The 26,751-nt window shown below is 42.9% G+C and overlaps 1 protein-coding gene across 1 annotated transcript; it reads left to right on the top strand.

The window, feature by feature from the left end:
- Positions 1-668: 668 nt before the first annotated feature.
- Positions 669-25,594, top strand: AGBL2 (AGBL carboxypeptidase 2). Its single transcript, XM_075837806.1, is given in 23 exon segments — positions 669-937; positions 1,172-1,222; positions 4,477-4,540; positions 4,782-4,907; positions 5,879-6,067; positions 7,554-7,661; positions 8,370-8,517; positions 9,454-10,236; positions 12,470-12,629; positions 13,318-13,444; positions 14,140-14,240; positions 14,373-14,503; positions 14,805-14,871; positions 15,651-15,749; positions 16,643-16,729; positions 17,989-18,007; positions 18,010-18,075; positions 18,160-18,246; positions 18,355-18,582; positions 19,902-19,956; positions 22,974-23,104; positions 23,684-23,766; positions 25,349-25,594. Coding segments are annotated over 22 exon segments (2,910 nt in total). The 5' UTR covers positions 669-937; positions 1,172-1,186; the 3' UTR covers positions 25,364-25,594.
- Positions 25,595-26,751: the final 1,157 nt, after the last annotated feature.

Here is a 26,751-nt window from a genome sequence, read left to right as displayed (position 1 = left end):
ACATAACAGCCTGCTGCTCTATACTGGGGGCACTGCACATAACAGCCTGCTGCTCTATACTGGGGGCACTGCACATAACAGCCTGCTGCTCTATACTGGGGGCACTGCACATAACAGCCTGCTGCTCTATACTGGGGGCACTGCACATAACAGCCTGCTGCTCTATACTGGAGCACTGCACATGATAACAGCCTGCTGCTCTATACTGGAGCACTGCACATAACAGCCTGCTGCTCTATACTGGAGCACTGCACATGATAACAGCCTGCTGCTCTATACTGGGGGCACTGCACATGATGACAGTCTGCTACTCTATACTGGGGGCACTGCACATAACAGCCTGCTGCTCTATACTGGAGCACTGCACATAACAGCCTGCTGCTCTATACTGGGGGCACTGCACATAACAGCCTGCTGCTCTATACTGGAGCACTGCACATGATAACAGTCTGCTGCTCTATACTGGAGCACTGCACATAACAGCCTGCTGCTCTATACTGGGGGCACTGCACATGATGACAGCCTGCTGCTCTATACTGGGGGCACTGCACATGATGACAGCCTGCTGCTCTATACTGGGGGCACTGCACATGATGACAGCATGGTACTGGGGGCACTGCACATGATGACACTTCCGCAGGCTCCGCCCTATAGACAGCACTCACCTGCACCAGCATCTTCACGTACATTAACGGGTGGGACACGACGGTCAGGCCGGAGCCCAGCAGCAGCTGACTGGCCGTGTCCGCCATCTTGGAAACCTCACGGAAGCCGGGTCGCAAATTCAAGGAGAAACCTTTACTACAAGCCGGAAGTGCAGAGGGAGCATGTGACCTGCGTATCCAGGCAACGGGAAAAGTTTGGGCGGGAGGAGCCTGAAGCTGAAGGACCTGGACAGAGACCGGAGAAGGGGACACTGAGGGGAGCGCACTGACAGGTATACAATGTACCCTGATAATAGCGGGAGCGCAGGATTATTATATTATCATCATCATTATATTATTATCAGTATTATATTATTATTATTATTATTATTATTATTATTATTATTATTATAATTAATAATAACTTGATACATTCATTGTTCAGGTCTGTGGACATTGCTTGGTCTGAGGTGAAGCTATGACTAGTTCTATTATTAATATATTATTCACGTTTTCATTTTCCTCAGGTAATTCCCACCACCATGTGTCCAGCGCTGCAAACCGACATGAAACCAGAGGTAAACCAATCTATTACTTACCCATCCGACATATGGAGGGGCAGACTGAGAGGTCGGGCAATCAGTTAGTACCCAGGGACATGGCAGCTATGGTGGCCCACAGCCCCGACCACAGGCCACATGACCCAATGTGGACGATGAATTTACCACAGGACGTCCCTCATTATAACTGGAGGATCATCTTAATGGCGATCAGAAACCGTCCTCATTCTACAGTGACGTGTTTTTAAGGCGCTGTAGAATAACGGCGGTGGAAGATTGGTCAGGTGTCCGGCTATCGTAGACCTCCAGGTGCCCTCAAGAGAAGGCAGTACCAGCGTTTTGTATAAGTTTGTGCCATAAATAATCGCGACATTATGGGCGTGTTCAGATGTGACGGATTTTGCCGCAAATTTGCGGCAATTACGCAACGAATCTGCTACAAAATCGTCATATGTGGGTGCAGATTTCACAACGGTTTTGCCGCAGGTTTCAGCTTTTGCATTACAAAGGTTGAAATCCGCACTGAAAATCCGCTGCGTTTCAGCGACAGTCTCAGCATGCTCTGGGATGTCAATTCTGCACCGCAAGCTATTTTCGATACCGTTTTTTTTTCCGCCACGTCTCAGTAAGTTACCTAAAAAGCTATGGAAATCAAAGAAAGAAAAGGCCGCTGCAAATTTCCGCTGCAACCTGTCCGTAGCAAATCCGCCACATCTGAACATGCAATAACAGCGCTGATAAATCCCATTCAATGGCGAATATTTCTAATTAATCAACTGTTATTTTGTAAAAAAGTAAAGCCCTCTTTGCCACAAAAAAAGACGCAAAATTCACCTTTAATAGCCTAAAAATTAAAAAGTTATCGCCATTAACTTTACATGTAATACATAGCCCAGCCAAGTCCTCCAGAGCAAGATTGGCTTTGGTTTAGCAGCTCTCCGCTCTGGCTAATTGAAGGGGTCCTGAGCCTAATAGAGCATATGGACAGGAGGTGTCTTAAAGCAGCACTCCGGGGGAAATCTTTTCTTTTTCCTCCGTTTCTAAACCAGGTTAGATAAAACGTAGTCCAAGTAATTCTGTTTCTGGTGGCTACATTGTAAAGATATCCACTCCATTCCGGACCGCCGTTATATCACGTGACCCACGTTTTGATTTCCTGAATCCTAGAGCGTCTGCTGTGGAGTCCGTAAATCGGTCTCTCTATTCATTCCTCTGAGAGTCTCAACGTGAGTCTCGGGGTATGTTCACACAGCAGCGTCCGATACGCCTGAAATTACGGAGCTGTTTTGAGGCGAAAACTGCTCCGGCATTTCAGACGTAATGGCAAGTGCAGGCGTTTTTCGCAGCGTCCATTACGGACGTAATTGGAGCTGTTTTTCTATGGAGTCAATGGAAAACTGCTCCAATTACGTCCTGAGAAGAGACAGGCACTTCTTTGACGCGGGCGTCTTTTTCACACGCCGTCTTTTGACAGCGGCGTGTAAAAAAAAAATCACCGTCTGCACAGAACATCGTAAAACTTATTCAAATGAATGGGCAGATGTTTGCCAACGCTTTCAAGCCGTATTTTCGGGCGTAATTCCAGGCGCAAAAACGCCTGAATTACGTCCGTAAATAGTGCGTGTGAACATACCCTCATAGTATTGCCTAGAGAGACTGATCTCCGGTCCACACAGGATTTAGGTAGTCAGAGTTTGGGTCACGTGATGTAACGACGGGACGGAGCGGATAACTTTACAATAAGGAGATTTCCTCGGAGTGCTTCTTTAAGCTTTTCTGCCAATGTTACATTAGTTGCGTACGATACAATGTAAATAGTGTCCAGTGAAGTCTTATAATAGCAGATTACTAATGTACACAGCAATAATCTCCATCCATCTGTGGCTGAACTCCTGCCATACATTGCATTGTTGGAATATGAATGAGTTGTATACAAAGCTTTGTCAGGAAGGGTTTTCTGAGTGAGTCAAAGTTGGTGTTTACTTATTGTTTTTGTTTCCAAGTATATATATATATATATATATAAGTGCAGAAACCTTTCACCGAGCTATAAAGAATGTCTCAAAGAATCTGAGTGCACTGAGCCATGCAGCATGGAGGTTCCCGTCAATGAGAACAAGAGCTTACAATCTATTAGACAATAACATGGCGGATCATTGTTTCCCCCATCCCTTGTACACATTAGGTTGTCAAAGAATCCTGCAGAAATTAGAAGAATCTGCCGACATTATTGTAATGTTTATGAGCAGCCTTAAAGGGATATTCCAATCTCGGACATCGATGCAGGTCCCAAAGGTGGATTTATCTCTAGAACGGGACCCCCTGACCCCCATCCTACCTTGCTGGGCTTTGGCCACTGAGTTACGAGGTGGCTGGGTTTTCCGGAAACAGCCGAGCGCGTTTTCTATGCTGGTTCCAGAAGTCTCATAGAATTGAATGGGTTACGTAAACAGCGTAACACAGCGAGCTACGCTGTTTCCGTAGCTCCCGAGATGCTGAAATGGTGTAGCTCGCTGTGCTACGCTGTTTCCGTGACTCCCATTCACTTCTATAAGAGTTCTGGAAACAGCATAGCAAAATGCGCTTTGCTGTTTCCGGAAAACCCAGCTACCTCATAACAGTGGCCGGAGCTTAGCCAAGCGAGCATGTTTTTTTTTTAATGGGGAGCGGGAAATAAGCCGCTGCCAGACTCCTCTGGCGGGCTGCCGGGAACAAAGGGCCGCGTATATTGAAATCCAGCATGCTTGATTCTTCTTTCCCTCGAAATCTGCCGCCGTGAGAGGATCAGGACACCCCCATACACATTACATAGTTGACCCAGTTTCTACCAAATCGGTGGGTTTAGTCGACTTTCATCTAATGTGTATGGGCACCCATAGTTCTTCCTTCATCAGATCCCTATACAGTGCCTGGTGTCAACCACCATACAAATTACCTGAAGGAGCTCTGTACAGACAATGGGTCAGCAGGGAATGCTGGGAGATTTCAGCTCTGAAATCTGAAGAATTGTGAATGCAGCTCTGGACTATAACACAGACTTTAATTTAGGATTAGTAATCAGCAATGTAATATCTATGTTCTCTAGATTCATTCTATATGTAAATTGTAAAAGGTGAACATACCCTTTAAACTTCTACATATCTTACAACGTCATTAAAAAATAGTTGTAGAATCCTTTTTTTGTGGAGGACACTTTTGTGTTCCAGAATTGAAGATAATGTGACAATGTATAAGAAAATATAATATTATGTCATGAATTGTTTCTTTTGTAGCTCCTAACAGACCCTTATGAGAGCTTCATGCAACGTCACCTCAGATATTACGGGTATTTTAAAGGTGAGGGTGTCTATAAAATCATATTGGGGACAAGCTCCAGAGGGAATATGCCCGAATAGCCAACAATCAAATCTTAGCTTTTATTTTGGTAATATTACTAGAACAATGACCTCTCTATAGGTTGGAAAGATCCGTCTGCCCCATATGAGGGGACCACTACTATAAATGACATATTGTTATAAATGACACTGTTACAGATTTTGCATTGGGACCCAGAAATAATTTTTGGTTCTTTCTCCAGAAAATAAAACAAAAGAAGAAGATATTTTACTGCGCCCAGCACAGAGGAACAGGAGAAAAGAACAAGAGGCGACAGACAGTGATTCAGACAGACAGTCCTCTCCAGACGACCAGAAAAAGCTGATTTGTATGTCTTCAATAAAGTATCACTGTGTAATTACTAACACTGTGTAAAGTATCACTGTGTAGGGCCCCATGCACACGATCGTAGAATTAGTCCGTAATTGCAGACAATAATTACGGTTCGGAATTACAGGCCCATTCATTTCTATTTACCACGGACACCTTCCCGTATATATACGGAAAGGTGACCGGGCTGTAGAAAGTCTCTGCAAAAGCCTCCTGCTTTTTACAGGCCGAAAATGCAAGTGACTGACCGCGGCCGGCTGTGCCCGTAATCGCGGACCGTGATTACGGGCACGGCCGTGTGAATGCGGCCTTACTTAGTGATATCCTTTACAATTAGAAATATACTGATAATAAGTTTGTATGACTGTGGTCAATGCAGTTTATCCGCCATAAGCAGAATATAATGACAGCCTGTATCCTGCCTACGGAGCAGCAGAATACAGGCTGAGATAGTAATGTTAAAGGGGTAGTCCCATCACAGACATTTATGGCATATCCATAGAATTTGCCATAAATGTCTGATAGATGCGGGTTCCAGCTCTAAGACTCACACCTATGTGGAGAATATGGGTCTCTGACCCCCATCCCACCTGGTCAGGTGTTGTAGAAAACCCAGTTCTATATACCCTATTAGAAAGTTCTGAGTTAATAGAGTGACTCATGACTCTCATTTATTAGCCGGAGCAGAGAACGCCTACAAAGAGTGTCTCTCACACTGGAGGACTCGGCCTGTATGTGCATTGCATGGACAGCCCATTTATTTAAATGAGAACGGTGTAATGCTTTATTTCCCCTGTGTTTGCGCTGCGGGGGAATTAAAAACGTTTCCCCCACAGATTACAACTGACCGCTGGGGGTCTCCGCAGCAGGAGGTCTTGTGATTCGCTTATTCTTCAGGGAAGACCCCTTAAATACCCCAGACAAGTTGTCGTCAGATAAAATGTTTCTCTCTTTTTTTTCCTCCATGAGACTCGTTGCTGCTGGAGAGTGCCGTGTTTAAAAGTAGACAGATTGTGTTTGATAAGCAAGAGGGACAGGTCATCCCACGTCTGAGTGAACCCAGAGATTTGTTTTCCACCTCTAAAAAGAATGGTCTCCTAAAACCTCCACGCTGGCCTGCAGAATGTGAAGTTCTTTCTGAAGAGATCACACATATTGGTAAGTAAGAGTGATGAGATGACAACTAACAACACACTCCAGGCAAAACTGAGACCATGTGTTATATCTAATGCAGGGCCTGAGAGGGCTGAGCATGGCACAGGATTTAAGGAACACCAAAAATAGAATCCCCGTGTCATGCACCGTTCTTCCAGGGCCTGCACTAAGTATCAGCTGTGCCTGGAGTATAAAGCCGTAATGGAGCACATTCATACAAAACATGTGGTTTTCCCCACAACATCCAAATAATCTCTAGCTGTCATTTTCCTAATGAAGATAGCAGACCAATTGGTGGCCCCCCGCCTCTGAAAAGAATTTCTCATCTTCTTCAAGAGACAAAGACAACATGACTGCTTTCTTTCAAAAACAGCACCACACCTGTCTATGGGTTGTGTCTGGTATTGCGGTGCGGTTTTTTAATCTGCAGCATGTAAATTTATGCTGCGCAATCGCTGCTCTTCTGTTGTAGGTTTTCCCCATTGAATTCAAAGGGGAGGTAAAACCTGCAAGAAATAGCAAATTTTGTGATTTTGTAGCGAAACAGCTGCGATTCCGCTGCAAAAAACTTAAATCATAAAAAAAAATTGTTTAAAATTAATAAAAGTTAATATTACCCTGGGCGTTGTCATAGCGATGAGTTCATCGTCTAGGCCGGCCTCCTAGGATAACATTTCATCCCATGTGACTGTTGCAGCCAATCACAGGCTGTAGCGGTCAAATGGACTGCAGCGTCATCCCAGGAGGCCGGGCTGCATGGAGAACAGAGGGACTTGTTGTTATGACAACGCTTGGGGGCTAAATATAAACTTTATTTTTTCCAGCAATGCTTCCACAGCGGAGATTCTGCCCGAAAATCTGCAATACAATTTGGTGCGGTTTTTCGGCTGGAATTCCCTGCGGGTTCTAGAATGGTTACGCTGCGTACTTTTACACAGCGTATCCCCCCATTTGTGAACATACGCCAAATTAATGCGCTTGAGCTGATATACCATACACAACCTGTGGACAGGTGTGGTGCTGTTTTGGAATGAAACAAAAAACCTTACTCCGATAATATCTGTCAATATTTTAGTCATGATACATTTCATTTTCATGACTAATTGATACAAATTGACCTCGATTTTTTTGAGTCTCGTATATATTTTCAATATATGTGAAGTAGCATAGCATACTTTTTACATTTATGTAATTCTGCTAGATAGTCTGTTGCTTTATATACTTTGTAACATGTCCTAAGTGTGAGGCCACATAGTGGCTGCAAAATGGCACAATTTTACGATCCGTTTTTTGCTTGTGCGATTTTTACAGGTTTTTGATGTTTCTACCACATTGCAAAACCACAAAGCATTTGCACTGAGGCCGCTTTCTGTGACCTCGCCTTAATCAATGGAGCAATTGAATTTTTACTTCGTCACTCATTAAACCTACGTTTTTATTTCACCAATAAACTGTTGCTTATTCTTGTAAATTTGTGTTGTGTGCGCAGAGTGGGAACCCCAACATCCGGAGCTGTTCTACAGACATACGGGGAAGGAAGCGATGCCACAGGTCACCTTCGACGGGGAGGGCAAAGTGGTGTATGAAATCAGCCAAGGTATTGCTGTCCTGTTAATGGTTATTATTGTGTGGTGTAAATAATCTTTTTGTGAATAACATTGTTTTTACCACTGTCAAATGTGATTTTTGTGCTGACCTAATGGTGAACTGTGCCCAACTCCCAACTTTTCCTGAATTAGGGAAATGAAGGGGAACTACAAAACGTTACAATAAGCACTGCACTCTCTCAATCTATCAGTCAATGTCCACTGGGTTGGTTTACAATATTGTGACACCCGGTACCTGCCCAGTGTCCACTTCAGATGCACGAAATTCTTCTTCTCATTATATGGCTGTTGACTTAAAAGGTTGTTCCATCCGGACATAGTGACATATAGACGTCATGGAGCCATGTTCCCTGTTCAGCACCCCCTCTATTAGCCACCGTGTGGCCAGCTCCCACACTGGAGGACTCATGTGACCATAGATTATAGGCGCCATGTAGGGGAAATGTGCGGGCACCGGCAGCTTCCTCTGGTGATAACCGCTATTTGCTCTGGGTTTTAGCAATGGGACCCCATGACTATTTTGACATCCCAGCTGCTCCAAATGGACAACCCTTTTAAGGTATGACATCCCTTGCTTTTCAAATTGATTTATGTACCACTTTAAATACTCTCTATACTGAAATGCAATCTGATCATATAAATTGCTGATATAAGAAAGATTAAATGGATACTAATGAATGGAAATATTCTACTTGCAGCTTACAAGGGCTCCTACTTTACTGGGTCTCGTGCTGGTGGGCGCTGTTGTGCCATCAATACAGCAACCAATATAGGGGGGAAGAACAACAATGACTTGCAGTTTGAATCCCGATTTGAAAGCGGTAATCTCCAGAAAGCTGTCAAAGTGTGAGTGATCTTATAGATGACCCTATGGCTGTAACCTTACATAAAAATGGGAAGTAACCATCTTACCAGTGGACAGCCTCCTGACATTGAGACACTTTAGAAGGTCATTTAAAGGGAATGTATTGCTTATATATTTTTTTACTAATCAAATCCAGATAGGGAAACATATTCTTTTTTTTCAGATGTTTTTATTTTTTTTTATTTGTAGATTTTTTTTTTTCTATTTTCTGTACATAGTGAACAGGGCAGCCAGAGCCGAGCCTGACTGAGCTGCTGCTAACAGCATTTAGAAATATGCTTTACTGCAGCCACATGGACCATAGGAACCTGTGAACAGGAGGGGAACCCCTGACTTCTATGGGAGAGTGTAGTGATCATGCTCTGTGACCTGTGCAGAGATCATTGTGTGGGGTGGAGGAGGAGGGGAGCTGTGTCCATCACCCATTGTCAATGGTGGATCCTGTGTTACCTGTCATTGTTATCCTGCCTGTGATGATAATGAGATGACTGCTGAGAAGTGATCTCTACAGAACAGGAAGGATCAGTCTATTGTGAGGCTCTCTAGCCAGAGTAATAACGACAAAATTTTAGGACTTTTTTTTTATTTAAGTAATGACATAGAACATAAAAACACCAAATATTGTTTAAAAATATGCTTAACATACAAACATGAGTTAAACAATAGGTCATCTGTAACGGAGCCTGCCTCAGTAATAGGTTCCTGTTATGGACATATATAAACTCAATGGGATTTTTTGATTTTGTTTTTTTGCTATAAACATGGATTTGAAAATAGCGCAAGTATGTAAGCAGATTTATAAGGCATCTGACCGCCATTTTTTTCTTGTTTTTCGGACGTTTGTCAGTTTTTAATTTTGGGGGTGTTGTTTAACGCATTCTTGTATGTTACCTATATCTCTTTTATTGTTCATTCAGGGGGGCATATGAATATGAATTGACGCTGCGTACTGACCTTTACACCAGCAAGCATACTCAGTGGTTCTACTTCCAGGTGAAGAACACTAAGAGGGGCATTCCTTATCGTTTCACCATCACTAATCTGATGAAAAGAAATAGTCTTTACAATGCAGGCTTGAAGCCCTTGATGTACTCTGACCATGACGCTGTACTCCGGGGGGAAGGATGGAGAAGGGAAGGGGGAGATATTAAGTACTACAGAAGTTCTCGTTCTCAGGAAGGTGCCATGCTTTACTGCTTGACGTGGACATTCAAGTTCCCACATGACAATGACACGTGTTACTTTGCTCATTGTTACCCCTACACATATTCTGATCTGAACAGGGATCTTCAGAGGTGGACTTGTGATCCTGCACGTTCCCAATATTGTAAGCTCCGGACTTTGTGTAGGAGTCTGGCTGGTAACACGGTCTTCTTGTTGACGATTACTTCCCCCTCTATAAAACCTGTATTGGCAGTCAGTAAGAAAGCTGTGGTGGTGACGGCAAGGGTGCATCCCGGAGAAACCAATGGCTCATGGATGATGAAAGGCTTCCTGGACTTCCTTCTGAGCGACTCTCTTGATGCTCAACTACTCAGGGATACATTTATCTTTAAAGTCATTCCCATGCTGAACCCTGATGGGGTAATAGTTGGAAATTACCGCTGCTCTCTGTCTGGGAGGGACCTAAATAGAAACTATAGGAGTATGTTGAAAGATTCCTACCCATGTATATGGCACACTCGGGCAATGGCTAAAAGGTGAGTACGGACTGAACAGTGGTCACAAATAGGATTTATTAAACCTGTATTTTATACAGTTAAAGGGGTTGAACCAAGATTAAATGTTATCCCCAAACCACAGGATAGGTAATAACATGCTGATCGGTGGGGGTCCGACTACTGGGACTCCGACCGATCACGAGAACGGGGGTTATCCAATCACGAGAACAGGGGTCCCGTTGCTCCGAATCAATGGATGGCAGGTCGAGCATGCGCCCTGATGCTCCATTCATTCTCTATGGCACTACTGGAGATGGCCATTTACAGCATTCAGCTATCTCCGGCAGTCCCGCAGACCATGAATGGAGCTGCAGTGCGCATGCTCAACCTGTGGCTACATTCATTTGGAGGAAAGGGACCCCTGTTCTTGTGATCAGTATGTTATTATCTGACCTATGGTTAGGTGATACCATTACAATTTGGGACAACCCCTTTAATGTGTGTTTTATTTAATAGAAACTTAACGAGTTTGAATGGAGCGGCGGTCGAGCATGCGTGCTGCTGCTCTATCTACTGTCTATGGGGCTGGCAGAAACAGCTGAGCGCTGTACTCCGCTGTCTCTGTCAGTCCCATAGACTGCGCATAGCATAGCTTCCCATAGATGTCCCTGTCAGTCCCATAGACCGCGTATATGCTCCATTTGAACTCTTCTTTAATGCAATAATACAGTGAGGAGGAACGGGTGGCTCGGGACCCCCATTATAGTGATCGTGGGTGTTCCAGCGGGGGGCCCCAGTTATCACACATTTGTCGCCTATCCTGTAGGTAGGTGGTAAATGTCAATTGTGGAAAACCCCTTTAAAGAAATATTCCATCTACACTGTACAAATAAGTTAATCAAAATGCTCAGTTAGGCGTGTCATCATCAATATGGTGTACATTACTGCATTTATTTACCTCTTCATTACTTTTCGGAGGGTTTTTAGAGTCCTGTTCATGAGCTGGTTTTCTGCTTGTGTCTAACCCTGTACAATCTGTAATGTAACAGGAAGGGTCTTCTCCCTCTTGGGCTACAAGCACGGCTGGATTACATGTAGACTCCGTAGGCCTTTGTCTATAAGTGGCCCCGGTGGGAAGGATGCCCTCTAAAGGGACAATCTATATATGAATACACCGAACATTGTTTTTTCATATGGTTATTTTGCACCTGGGCGGAGTAAACCCAGGGAAGTGCTAGATGTTGTAAGAAGCACACTGCAGCTTTCTGGCTTATTTTATAAGACAAACATTTTAAAGCCATACGAGATTAAATGTTATCCCATCCCCTAACCACAGGATAGATGATAACATGCTGATCGGTGGGGGTCCGACCACCGGGACCCCTACCAATCAAGAACGGGGGACCCATTCCTCCGGATAAATGGCGCGGCAGGTCGAGCATGTGCCCCTCTTCTCCATTCATTCTTTATAGTACTGCTGGAGATAGCTGAGCGCTGTACTAGGCTATCTCTGGCAGTCCCATAGACCGTAAATAGAGTGGTAGTGCGCATGTGCGACCTACCGCTCCATTAATTAGGAGGAATAGGATCCCCGTTTTCGTGATCGGCGGGTGTTCCGGCGTTCAGACGCCCACCGATCAGCATGTTCTCATCTATCCTGTGGTTAGGGGATAACCTTTAATATTGGGACAACCCTTTTAAGCTGTAACTTGGTGGTTGACAGAATCTAAGACACCACACTACAAGGCTTAAGATAGAAGATTTATTATCTCTCTGATGGGTGACTGAAGTACTACCTGTGGGAAGCAGCATACTGAACCTGCGGGTCCGGTGACAGGCACTTGCTGCATTACGTTTGGCTTCTGCAACATGATTGACAAGGGAGCAAGGAGGAGGCTAAACAGGGAGTGGAGAAGTAAAGAAGATTATGTACAGTGTCTGAGACACAAGGGGGTGGTACATGACCAGTTTAACCAGGAGAAGAGCTGTGGGAATAATCGTGTCATGGACATGACAGACAGATCTCTGTAGACCACCATTACTAGCATGGCATAGCCATAAAAATGGTGTAACTGACAGAAATTGGGAGAGAAGGTTTGTTCGGTCTTGTCGGCACTGCTTGTACTTTTCTTTAGCCTAAAATATGCCTTCATTGTGGATAAACAATATATAGTATATTTGTTTTCAATGAAAAACTATAGACAATTTTGCACATACTCAGTTTCACAGATATAATTGTCATAAGTCTTCCTTTGTGTTTTATCTCTCTTAGGCTTCTAGCAGAGCGAGAGGTTCTTCTATACTGCGATTTTCATGGCCATAGTCGGAAGAACAACGTGTTCATGTACGGCTGTAACAACAAGGGTCAGCCGGAGTCAAAGCTTCATGAGAGAGTCTTCCCTCTGATGTTGAGCAAAAATGCCCCTGACAAGGTAGTGCCACATTGTGCTTTAACTAGTTGTAGAAACTTAGTGCTCTTCATCTGTTTTCTATGAATTGGCATTCATTTCATTCCTGTTTTTCCCCATAATTCAACTTCCTATACTAAAGACGTCCTGTTCAGTGTGGGAGTATCTATTTCTGGCAGGGGTGGGCAGATGCAAAATGGATCGGTGTTCGTTACTGTCCCTTTACCATCTATCTAAGTAGAGGTCAATGGGGAAGCGTTAACTATCAGTCACATGAGGTGAGAACTGCAGCATGCTGTGGCTAGGCTGACATCATTATTTTTTTTTATTACCAATGAAATTAATGGGCTGAACTACTGGGTCAGAAACAACCAGGAAAATGCAGATGGGAACATATACCCTTAAAGGGGTATTCCAGCATTAAACATTTATGAATAGGTGGTAAATGCCGACCCCCTAGGACCTCCACCGATCGCTAGAACATAGGACTTATGCCCCCGTCCCTCCCTACCAGCACATCTGAGTATGTGGCTTGCATGGAAATCCAGTGTTGTCACCTATGGGCTACGATTTCTGTTACTAAGCAATAGCCTAAACATACTCGGGCTAAATCTTGAAGTTTGAAAGGAGAAAAGAAAAACTAATGTGACATCATCATTTTATTTCTCTATACCAATAGCTTGTGTTATTTACCCTCTACCATTCTCTTCAGTTCTTTTTCAAGGGCTGCAAGTTCAAAGTGCAGAAAAGTAAAGAAGGAACCGGCCGAATTGTAATGTGGAGACAGGGCATCAAAAACAGCTTCACCATGGAGTCTACATTCTGTGGCTCTACTCTGGGTCTGTATATCTCTTCCAACAGTGAATTCTTAGAGATACTTCTATGTATTGCAGCTTGTACGATATTGTTTCCTGGATGTGTACGTAGGACTGTTGTGATTGATGCACATTTTAGGAAGCCTGAGTTAAGAAGGGGTTGCCCAGGACTAGAAAAACATAGCTGCTATCTTCCAAAAACAGCGCCACACCTGTGCTTGGGTTGTGTCTGGTATTGCAGCTCAGCTCCATTAAAGTGAATATCACCAGGCTAGGTTTGCTTACAAGTGCATTTATTGAAGATGCTCTGTCAAACCTTAGTGGGAGCAGTTCCTTCTTTTAAATAACGCTTTGAAAAGTTGACTGGTGGCCTGGAAAATCATGGACCCGATCCGCTTGACTCCTTAGCTTACGCTTTTCAGTACTGTCATAAAAAGGTATCTAGACATAAACCTGCCAGATGTATGTCAAAATGATCGTCTTTTTCAATACATCTGCCCCATAGAAGCCCATGGATACTGTGCAGTTTACATCTGGATTTTTTTAAATTTGATTTTCAGATGCATAATGCCAACTCTATGGCCAAAGGAGGAGTGAACTTAGCCTAAAGTAACACAGCCACACCACAATAATCTCATGATGAAGATAGCTCGTTATTGTTGCTTTCATATAATTTCTGCTCTTGCCTCCTATTTTATGTCTATCTAATAACCCTACAGAAGACAGAAAGGGCACTCATTTTACTACAGGAGACCTCATGTCGATGGGTCACCACTTCTGTGACACACTGCTGGACTACTGCGATCCCGACAACACTAAGGTCAGGTCACAAGAAAACAGGTCAGCGTAAACTGGAGACCCATTAGATACCAGTGCGATGCCAATACGCTAACTGATCTTGCTAAGTTACATCCACCTGGTATATGTCGTGTGAATATCTTCTCTACTTCAGTTTAAGGTCTGCTTGTCCCAGATCCAGACTCTTGTGAGGGAGCAAATTAAAGAGAAAATGAAGCGACTTGGAAGAGATGTTGATTCAGATGTGAATTTGAGTGACATCTCATTATCAGACATTGAGTCAAGGTGAGATAATAACCATCTAGATTGCAAGCTCTATTGATGATGAACCTTTCACTTTTCTGTTAGTGTAGTGTTTTCCAACCTGTGGCTCCCTACAGTAAAACTACAACTCCCAGCATGCCCAGACAGCCACAGAACATTGCTGTAATTCAAATCAGGAATTTATGATTAATTGATCACAAATGGATATTTTTGGGGCAGAAAGAATTCTGAACCACCATTGAACCCCACAGATTACTGTGTACTACTGTATTGTCCAAAAATGAGTCTATGGTAATATCAATTTCTCTCTGTCACCATATAGCACCAGTGGATCCAATAGTTCTGAATCTGATGGGCTCCCTGCACATTTACTGCACATGGCAAATAAGGTGAGTGCCCTGTTTTAGGAAAAGCGGCATCACAATTACAGCAAAGTAAACGATAGATCATTCTGATAGATGCATCACTGCACGTCTCCAGCTGTATGTCCTGCAATAGTACCAGTAAAAGCTTGGAAGAACCATGACCTGATACTTTCATTCTTTTTATGAGCCAGGTACTACACGGTCTTGGCTTCAGCTCCTAGTTTTTGTAGTCTTCAGCTACACGGTGACATTTTAGATTCAAAGTGACCAAGAGCGGCACATCTACCACATCTGTCACATCTACATGACTGCACAACTATCTTGGGTTTTTATGTCTAAAGACTCTTTCTATAGTTTATAATAGAGGTCGCATGGAACAAATCGCTTCACTTGGGATTGTCATTCCCTATGTTAGTGCTGCAGGACCAAACTCAGCTATAAAGTGAAGCTCCAGATTCTCTAGGAGCTGTCATCAGAGTATGGCCACCACTTTCCACAGCCTGTATTATTTCAATGTAATGTTGAAACGGACCGTTGTTGTTGCCATCAGTATGTGACAGGCTGTGTCGACAGTCCATTGACTAAATACAGGCTGCCATAAATGGCATCTATATGCTGCTGACAGTTTATGCAGGCTGGGAATTAAAAAGCTATCACTATCCTCCAGAAATATAATCCTGTTCAGTTATTACCATTCGATACTTGCTGGCCTTGAACCTGTCACAGCATGAGCATCCATTGATTCACAAATCATTTGCATTCATTGAGAGTAAATAACCTGCTTAATTTCCCACTCTTTACAGTTTTATCGGAAGAAAAAGCGCTTGAGGTCGCGTAAGGAGAGGAACCACATGTTTCAGAAACGTAGTTCCAAACACAAACCAAAGTCTCGTGACAATACAGTAAGAAAGGCTCCTGTACTATTGTAGGACCCAACTTTTTTTGCTTCTGAAAGCTAGATTGCTTTTATCCTTGTTTTGCGCATTAGTAGAGCATAGTATTGTATATTAGGGAATTGCATTCACGTAATTCCTTCATATAGATAGATAGATAGATAGATAGATAAAAACTTTATTTATCCCCAAGGGGAAATTGATTTGTAGTTATAGCCCCATACACAGTACATATCCATACAACAACAGAAATTAACATACATCATCAATATAAAAGCAATTATCCGAACACGTAATACACATCACGTCACAACTATACAAACATATTATAAAGTGCAATTGCCTATGGCATAAAAGATCGCCTAAATCTTTCTTTACAACAACGAAATTGTAGCAAGCGATTAATAAAACAACTTTGTTTATCAATTAAAATATTATGTAACGGATGTAACTCCTCTAACCTAATTGCACTGATCTTCTTCAATAATCTTTTATTCCATACCCCATCAAATAACGGCACTCCACTACCCATGATCGCTTTTCCCTTTTAATCACATTTAACTTATTTTTTTCAGCCTCTCTGATATTTCCTCCCCAACAGACCACGCCATAGAATATAACGATCGCCACCACAGAGTTAGAAAACATTACCATCATTTTATTACGCACATTAAATGAGCGCAAATTATGTAAAAAGTACAACCTGCTCATTGCCTTTTTGTACACTTTTTCAGTGTTTTCGATCCAATCTAAATTCTGGTCCAAATATATACCCAAATATGTATACGATGGACCAGAATTTAGATTGGATCGAAAACACTGAAAAATTGTACATTTTTTCTGTATGTATTAAGAGAACCTTGTTTATCATCTACTTGCAATGTCTTGTTATATTCTCTTAGGACATTAGTGAGTTATCAAGCCAAACAGCCAAATCCACGCCTTCAAAAAGTTCTGGTAAAGGAGATGGAGAGAAAAGGAAACTCAAGGTAAGCAGACAGCTTATAGATGAGTGTCATGTACTTTTGTCCAGTGAGTAGATTGCCTATGAGAGACTCATGTATATTTGATGCTCGGTTTGTTTGGGATGGGTCTACCGTTTCTTGCCTCCTGTGCTAAAATTATACCAGGACATATATACAGCACCAGAACTAAGCTCAGTACATGTATACAGTACCTGAACCAAGCTCAGTACATAAATACATCACCAGAACCAAGCTCAGTACATATTTACAGTACCAGAACAAAGCTCTGTACAAAAAAACAGCAACCGGAACCAAGCTTATTACATAAATACAGCACCAGAGACATGCTCAGTACATATATACAACACTAGAACATAAGTACAGAGATCAATTGCAAAGCCAAGTTAACCCCTGTCATATAAGTTTGTACCGCGTAAAACTACAGCTCCGAGTATGATCTGAACAATGGTAAGGGCATGCTGGTAGTTGTTTCATAACGACTATACGAGTGACTACAGTACTGGTCAGAGGCAAAATAAACAATTAAATCAAGTGACTCACAAGTGACATCTTCCCTGATTGTAGTCATTCTCTTTCCTTTTCTTCTCAATCTGGCCCAAACCTCCATGAAAACTTCTCCCGGCCACCACTCATCCCTGCAAAGTTTGCCTCCCAAATATCTTTGGCTTCGCGCTTTTCCAGCACATCTGCACCATTTATACTAACAAAAACTTCTCATAGTTTCACACCGTCTCCCTGAATATAATAATGCCACACACTGTGCCCCCTGAACATAAAACTGCCACCAAGTGTGTCCCTGGGATGTAATACCGCCACACATTGTGCCCCAAGAATATAATACAGCCACACACAGCGCCCAGAAATATAATCGCGTCATACACCATCATGGTGTAGGGGTATGTTCTGCCCAGGATAGGAGAACCGCATTGTCTCTGACTGCCATGTTGGTCAAGGGGAAAAAAACAAAACAAAATGTATTTTTATTATTTTTTTTTTTCTCTATCAACGAGATGAGGATCAGTTCAGCAGGATGCAGGTGCCTGTACTGGACTAACCCTCATCAGTGGCCTCAATAGCAGGTTGCCAATTGGGCCCAAAGCAACAGCTGTTCCCCTAGAAGGGGTTGGCGCCTTTACTTCAGTCATGACACTAGTTATATGGTGTACAGGATAATTTTGGGCCAAAGTATGTTTATACCATTTTTTCTGAATATTTGGTCTCTAGGGTGGTATTTTTCATCATGTTTTTTTTTTTTATAAAAGTTTATTATTTCCTTTTGCCAACAAAGTCCCATGAAAGCTCCTTGTCACAACCTGATGTGGTGCAGACATCTACAGTGCAAACAGCGGGTAAGAGAAAGCAGAAACCGACACTGGCTGAAAACTGAAAGCCTCTTCTGATATCAAACATGTCAATTTGTATCTTTGTACCAGAAAAACCCATCTTGTCCTACGCCCGCAAACATGAGTCTGTCTCTGTGAAGACCCAGTTGATCAACAGACTCCCAACCTCCTTTGTTGGTGAGTCAGCTGCCCCTGTGTGCCAGGTACCTGCGAGTTCTCGTACGGTAACCAAAATATAGTTTATAATGGAAAATATTCAGAAATTCCCAAATTCTTGTCCTTCAGGAGACTTTTCCTCCATTGACCATGTCTGTCCTCGCCATGCCACGGTGAAGTCCCGTGAGCCTGCTGGTGGAAATCGGCTTCCTCTCATTATAACAGTCATCCAGCGAGCCAACCTACCCCCGTTCTCCAAAGACTCCTCCCCTATCAAACAACATCCTCCACCTTTCCATACCATGCTCGATTACAACAATGACCGAAGACATGTATCTGATCACGTTCTGAAACGAGGTACGCACAACTACTGGTAAAGAGAGTCTTGCAATTTCGAAAACGGTAAGGCCTACTTAAGACAAAAGGTATTTAAGTGTTCACTTCCATCACTTAAAGGGGTTTCCACGGCTGGACAACTGATGACCTATCCCCCCGATAAGTCATCAGTATATAATCAGTAGGGGTCCAACACCCGGATCCCGCACCGATCAGCCGCCGGGCACCGGCCTCTGGACGTCCATGCCGGAAGCAGATGGCTCCAGTCACGGAATAGCGGCCGACCTGCAGTACTATTCAAGTGAATTGGAGCAGAGCTGCAGAACAGCCGCTATGCAGCGGTCGGCGCCAACTTCTTCCGGCTCTGAACACTGCATACCCTGCATAACATCCGATGCCCAGAGGCAGCTGATCAGTGTGGGATCCGGGTGTTGGACCCGCACCGATCATATACGTTGGATAGGTTATCAGTTGTCCGGTCGTGAACAACCCCTTTAACCACACAATAAGGAAATATATCCGCATTCTGGGATAGTGGGGGCAGACCTGCAAATTGCTCCTTTCGACCCCTAGTGGCCAACTGTGCTTCCAAAACCTCTAGTGTATATCTTCATAAGTACAGAGCCGTTTTAATAGCCCCCAACGCTATGCTATGCAAATTTGGTGAAATATTGCGTTATAGTGTGTAGATATGCTCTGATCATTGAGGAGAGTTGGTGATTAATACATTGCTATCTGCCAATGTAAGAAGACCGGTATCATTAATCCTTATTGCATTGTCTTGATATTGTCCATATACCACTGTAACCATCAAAATACTACACTAACTATTTGATCTACAGTATTGGTTAAGGTTAGGGCTCCAAATTTACTTTTGGTCACTGTAAAAGCACAGGATACAGCAACTGTCGTGCAACTTTAACCTCCAAGTCATGGGGATGTGCGAGAATTCAGAAGGAAATGAAGGATTGTTGTGTCAGTCACTTTGGCTGTGGAGCTGTAGCCTTAGTTATGTATACGTAAGGTAGTAGCAATAAAGCTAGGACTAGATGGTGACATTTACAAGTCACAGTAAAATTATGGCATTGCCGTAACACAAACTCAGTGTTTCTCTATGAGAAACGAGGTCACTGGCAAAATGCTGACCATAGCAAAATGGCAAAAAATCTAACCAGGTTTGACTATGTGATGACGTTAGTGTCCTTGCTTTCCATAGAGAAACATTGACGTTACTTCATGGCAATACCGTGATTTTACCACCACTTGCAAGTCACCACAATGTAAATGAACCTATAAAGCCGGTAATCTCCCATTTTAAATTCATCCTTCTCTTGTTTTAGAAAAGTCCTTTACATCTCGACCTCTGATACCAGCGGTGGGAACAAAACCATATGGGTAAGACGCCTTCAAGGTTGACAGCCTTTAATAATGTAGAATACGTGAATTTATATTGTAATTAATAGGCAGATGAAAAACATCTGCTTAGGCCATGACTTTTACAACAGTTACCAATGGAGGGTCTTAAAAATGTTGCCAAAGGCTCCAAGTCCTGTAAAGCTAAACAATATGGCTGCAGTGACATTGTTACAAAACATCTGTTCCATTAAGATCGCCTTGACTACTGGTCTAGCTTCTGGGCGGTTCTGGTTTTACTTTGAGCCTACCTCTCTTCTCTGTCTTTCTCAGCTAAGGGTGGAGTATTTATACCTGGCTTCCTCCACTTGTTTTTTGCTTGTGATATTCTTGTCTTCAGGTGTTTTGATCAAGCTTCTGACAATACCCTATACCTCTGACTTTTGGACTACTTGGAAACTGACCTCAGCTTGTCTCTGGATAACCCCTTGTTTACTGATTTGGAATATCTTCTCCCGGCTGGTTTTGACCTCTGCTATATCTGATATCCACTTGCTTTCTGATTTGGATTTTCTGTTTACCCTCTGGCTGTCTGGTTATCCTGTTTATGTTGCCTGCATTGCACCTCTTATCCAACATTGAACTCTGCTAAAACAACCTGGGTTCTATGCAGCAAAAACCATCCTACCCTGCGGTCGGCTCTGGCGAAAACCATAGAGTAGCCTTAGACTCTGTTGATCAGAGTTGTGACGGATTTGAGGTTGCGGATTCATTTGCACGCTCACTCCCGGCAGTTTCCAGCAGCCTTTGGGGAATCGCTCGCATAACAATTCCATAACAAACATGTCGTCTTGGATGATGCCACATCAATTGGTTATGGTGATAATCATGTGACTGCATCATCCATTGCCTCTAGCACTGCGGCTTTTCACTCTGGCAATTTTTTTAATTAAATTCCCTAGTGGTAGGTTATATAGCACTTTCATAAAATTCTTTACAAATTCCAGCTGTCCTATTAGGCCGCAGTGATATCTTACCAGATGCTATATGGTGAATGAGATTTCAAAAAATCCTGTACACATACTAAGGCGGAAGCCACGAGCATTTTAGGACGTACAGAATTTCTTTAAAAAAAATTGCCCTGCACTGCATCCTCTGGCTCTAGTTGGCCGACGATTGAGCAACACTTGATAGGGGATATTCCCCTGACCTCGCTACTATTAGCTCATGCAAAGTTTCCAAGGAAGGTACTTCCTAAATTTCCTACAGTAAGAGTATCGTTACAAGCATGGAGACATATCCTGACAGGGACACCCTCCTCTAATCCGGGGTACAAACTCTTTTTACCAATAGATGCTCTTGAACTGTTAATTCCTGATCTGAATCTACGTAACTGGGTCAGGTTAGGAGTGACAACGCTGGCAGATCTTTATGGAGAAGATAGCATTAAACCTTTCTCAGAATTAAGAGAAGAATTTGCCTTGGCTCATTCCGAATTCTTTAAATACTTGCAGATTCGACATCTCCTCCCGACAAGGGAACACGCACAGGTTTGCATCCCCTCTAAGATACATCATCTGCTATTCGAGACATCAGTCATAGAATCTAGCTTAACAAAGTCCTTCTATGAAGAACTATTGGGAGATATGATGATGGCCAAAAATAAATATGTGCTACAATGGGAGAGGGATTTGGGATCTACTTATACCATAGAGGATTGGTCCAGGGCCATTAAGTGGACGTTAAGGTCCACCGTGAACTCGAACCTCCTGGAAGTATATCATAAGCTGGTGTTACGATGGTATTATACCCCCCTTCAGATCTCCAAGATATACCCAGGGGCTAACGCGGAGTGCTGGAGGGGGTGTGGAGGACTGGGGACCTTACATCATATATTTTGGGAATGTCCCATTATCGCTCCGGTGTGGGTTTCAGTGTTCAATCTGGCCTCCAGACTGTTGGAGGTTCAAGTGACACCAAATGCAGATCTAGCCCTTTTGTCTCTAAATATGGGAATAATTTCACCAGAAGATAGAGCCTTATTTTGCCATATTTGTCTGTCGGTTAAATTATTGGTGGCCAGAAACTGGAAGTCAGTCTCGGTCCCGTCTTTGAGGGAAATTATAGAAGAGGTCTCATCCCATTGTGTATATGAAAGATTATTTGCACTTCGTCAGAATAGAATGAATAGATTCGAAGCTCAGTGGCAAAGGTGGACTGACATGTTCCCAGGTTAGGACAGGCGAAGGTACAATGGGGACTCACACGTGGATTACAAAGCAATAAGAGGAGAAGGGGTTAATAATAATGGTGGAACACATTAAAGGATATGAGAATGTTCTGAGAAAGCCTTCCCTGTTTCCCTATCCCTCCCTTTCCTCCCCACCTTCCCTTACGAGATAAGGTTTTTCAGGTTGCCTACCTCAGTTGTACAGGATAATATTACTCTGTTTGGTGAACATCTTTTTGATGATATAATTTATTTGCTTCTGTACAAAAATGTTTCCTATGTTTTCTATGTTTAAAATCAATAAAAATTTAATGTTTAAAAAAAAAAAAAAAAAAAATTGCCCTGGTATTTGTCTGCCATTTTTTTTCCGCCATAAACTTCAAAGGCTAACGAAAGCTCCATGTAAAAACTGCAATTATATTTTTGGGGAGAGAAAAACTGCACTAGGAACTTTGGGGCGCACCACTACTACCACCAAGTGTGAACTTGGCCAAATTGACCTGCTTAGGGACATAAGAGTTTGGATAATATCTGAACATACTTGTGCATTGCAATAAAAAGACATTCCAGGCAAAACTTGAACACTGTACAGGGCCTGAGGGGGCGGAGCATGACACAGGGATTCAAAGAACCCCAGAGAGATAATCCCTGTGTCATGCTCCGCCCCCTCAGGCCCTGTACTACACATAACACAATGTAGCAGTTTACTCCTGAATGTCCCTTTAACTATAGAGTTTGTTCCACTTTTAAGATATGATTGTTATATCTGCAGAGGTTAAAATATCATGTTGATAAATATGTGTTTTGTTATGTTACATTACATTTTTAGCTTTGCATCAACTTTGGAGAGACAGAAACAGCTAGAAACATCTTCAGTTGATCTGCAGCTGAGCCTCAGCCCTATTGTCCGGAGGAACAACCATATGCGGCCAGAATCACTGATCGCTCTGGTGACAACAGGTAGATGTTCTCTATATACAAATACATCTGTCACAGATTCCTCAAAACAGAACTAATGATACCAGTGTGTGCAGACTCTAAAGCAAGGGTCAGCAAACTTTGAAACTGCAGCTGTTGTGAAACTACAATTCCCAGCAGGCCCTGGAAGCCTTTGGCTGGAATAATAAAGCCTTCAGCTGTCCGAGCATGATGGTAGTTATTGTTTTACAGCAGCTAAAGTGCCGAAGGTTGATGACCCCTGCTTTAAGGGACCATGCGTATAGCAATGTTGTATAGTACCAGCCTGAAGCACCATATTCTGTCCCAGGAGCAATCCTTCTAGGCTTCCATACTGCCGATATCATTTTTGTTTCTATCAGATTTGCATGGAGTCTGTGAGAAAACAATTCTGTGTGACTTTGCTTAAAATCAGCGGCACATGGAAGTAAAGTATTGCCCCATAGTAGTTTATGTGCACCATATTGGGCGTCCATGTAATAAAGATTCAGAATACGGCCATGTGTATGAGGCCTAAGCCTGAGTACTCATATCATTTATTTACATCTCTAAGGGACCTAACAATTTTTTCCATATTTACAGACTATTTGGATAACTTCCTGCAGAAACCAAAGAAGGATATTTCAGACCCTGTAAGATTATTGCCAAGTGTAGCATTTTCCAAGGTAAAAGAAAGCAAGTGGGATTTGCTGAGTGTCCGTCTATGTAAAACTGATCTTCCTATGTGAGTGTTGAGGCTACATTCACACTGACAATGCTTAATTGCTGCATCTCAATTGGGCCATGCCAAAAATTGCATCAAATGCCATATATTGGACCAAGAACTTCCCTAGAAACACTGAAGTCAGTGCTTCTAGAAGAAAAGTCGAGCTTTAGGCCTCATGCACACAACCGTAAGGGTATGTTCACACGGCGGGGGTCCGTAACGGCTGAAATTACGGGGATGTTTCAGCCTGAAAACATCCCCGTAATTTCAGCCGTACCGGCATGTGCAGGCGCTTGAACGCCGCGTCAATTACGGCCGTAATTAGCGCTGCTATTCATTGGAGTCAATGAATAGCGGCTCCAATTACGGCCAAAGAAGTGACAGGTCACTTCTTCTACGCGGGCGTTTATTTACGCGCCGTCATTTGACAGCGGCGCGTAAATATACGCCTCGTGTGAACAGACAAACGTCTGCCCATTGCTTTCAATGGGCAGATGTTTGTCAGCGCTATTGAGGCGCTATTTTCAGACGTAATTTGGGGCAAAAACGCCCGAATTACGTCCGTAAATAGGCCGTGTGAACATACCCTAAGGGTTTTTACTGTCCGCAAATACGGATCCGTAGTCATCCGCAGATCTGGCCAGCTGTCCGCATATACGAACCGTAGTGCATCTGTATTTCCGGATCCGCAAAAAAAAAAGGGAGGCTGCAAATGATGTCACCAATATGTGCCAACCCTTTGAAAAGGTCTCCATGGTGAATCCCCTGCCATCCCATAGCAACTCTTCCGCAATTAGGATGACTATGGATACACATCTGTAACCGTCCGCAATTGCGGGAGCGCCCATAGACTTCTATGGGCGAGTTTGTGCTGCAATTGCGGACAAGAATAGGAAATGTTCTATATTTTGCGGATCATTTCTACAACATGGACACACATCCGTAAACATACGGAAAGGTGTCCGTGGCAAATAGAAATAAATGGGCCGACAATTTCATCCGTAATTACGGACCTGTTGCGTGCATGGGGCCTTAAACTGGAACCTCACTTGGAACTAACTGGTTGCAATTCTATGCTGTGCACCCTATTTGGGTATGTGCATACGTAGTGTTTTCAGAAGTTTTTCGGGCCGTAAACGTTCCGAAAAACGGCTGAAAAATTGGAAGCAGAACGCCTCCAAACATCTGCCCATTATCACCCATAAGCTTTCATATAAAAAAAAAAAAATCAAAAGCGCGCATTGTTTGGAATAGTGTAGTCTACGCTTTTCCATACAAAAAAAAGGTAAACTGACGCAAGACACTCTTTTGGCCTCCGTTGGGCTAATGAAGCCCTATGAACATGTTTAACGTGTACACCGGAAGCTTTTCCACACTAAACGTAGCGCAATAACGAGGCGTGAAAGGGGATAATAGATGATCGTCCATATTTCAATGGTTTTCCGTTGTTAAAAAAAAAAAAAAAAAAACCTCCTAAATAGTGTCCGTTATCCATTTATCAGATGTAATGTCTAAATTTACCAAGGTTATTTTTGTTTCAGCAACCGCCAGTGTGATGAGTGCGGCATCTATTCATGCATCTGATTTATAAAACAATAGATTCCCTGCACCAGCAAGAAAGGACTGCGATCATGTGACTAAATCCACGCAAGCTGCCGCATTCAACGCAATCACGTGCGAATTCTGTGGTAGCCATTTTAAATCATTGCATTGAAAATACCTGCCCTGTATTCAGTTTATTAAAGTAATATTTGTACATGGCAACGGTGAATAAACATGAGGCATTGGAACAAGATTGACACAAGATTCGCAAACATTAAGGGTAAGTTTTACGCAGCGTATCCACCCTGTGTGAACATACCCTAAAGGGGTAATCTTGACATGGAGCAAAGGGAAGTAGAGGACCTGCACCATGTGCTGCAGTTCTCCATTAAATGCTATGTGAGCAAGAGCACTCACTTGTTTCTATATCTCCCATTCTTGCGTGCTTCATATACGGTGCCTCATGGGGCTCACCACCCGATAGGGCCTATTCACATGCGGCAGATTTGTTGCAAACTTTATGCAGAAGAATTTGTTTCCTGAATCTGAATGGGGTTGCTTCTGCAGCATGTGCATGGATTTCTGCAACCTCTATTCAAATGAACGGAACAGGCAGAAACTTCTGCAACAAAAAAAAAAAAAGCTGCTGATTTATGCTGCGATTTTGTAAAACTACTGCATGCCCTAAATGTGTTCACTGGTAGAAAAAAACTTGTGTGCCGATATACTGCATCCTAGAAGTCATACCAAAGACCTTCTGACGTGTCGAAAATCCCCTTGGTATATCAATGCCCCATTCTCTGGCAACCCCCGACTAATATAGAGCAAGAGCGCTGGGGAAGTAACAAAGCTTTATAGCAAAACATTAAGAATCTACTTGCTGACTTCTCCCGTCTCTGATTCTACTTGTAAATCATTTAACCCCTATAGTGCTGCATTCAGGCTAGGATTCTGTGTTGGACTTCTATGTTTTGTACCAAGAACAGGATTGGATCCCATCAGGACCAATCAGGGAACATCTCAAACAAAACCTTTGTGAAAGGTTTCCCTGCTTTATTCTGACAGCATCTGATCTTGTTCTACACACAATATATACAACTCCTGCACAGAGCTTCACTTTGAGAAACATTGGTCTACAGAACAAACAGTGAGGCGCCCCCCAGTGGATAGTGAGGCGTCGCTGGTGAAGCAATTTAGACAGAAGCGATAATATACTGAACAGACCGGTCTCTGGTTTCACAACATAAACAAATGTCATGCTTATTTTTCAAATATAACAAGATAGAAACAAATAAGACAATAGCAAAACAAGTACAAATACTAAAAAAAAAAGTCGCAAATACAATGCAGCGCATAAATCAGCACATTATAAAGGCAGCACGGGGCAAAAATGCGTGAGGTA

Source organism: Rhinoderma darwinii, chromosome 9, assembly GCF_050947455.1.
Source record: "Rhinoderma darwinii isolate aRhiDar2 chromosome 9, aRhiDar2.hap1, whole genome shotgun sequence".
In the NCBI taxonomy this organism is placed as follows: Eukaryota; Metazoa; Chordata; class Amphibia; order Anura; family Rhinodermatidae; genus Rhinoderma; species Rhinoderma darwinii.
Note: the sequence above shows the minus strand (reverse complement) of the source record. Positions and strands in the feature narration are given on the sequence as shown.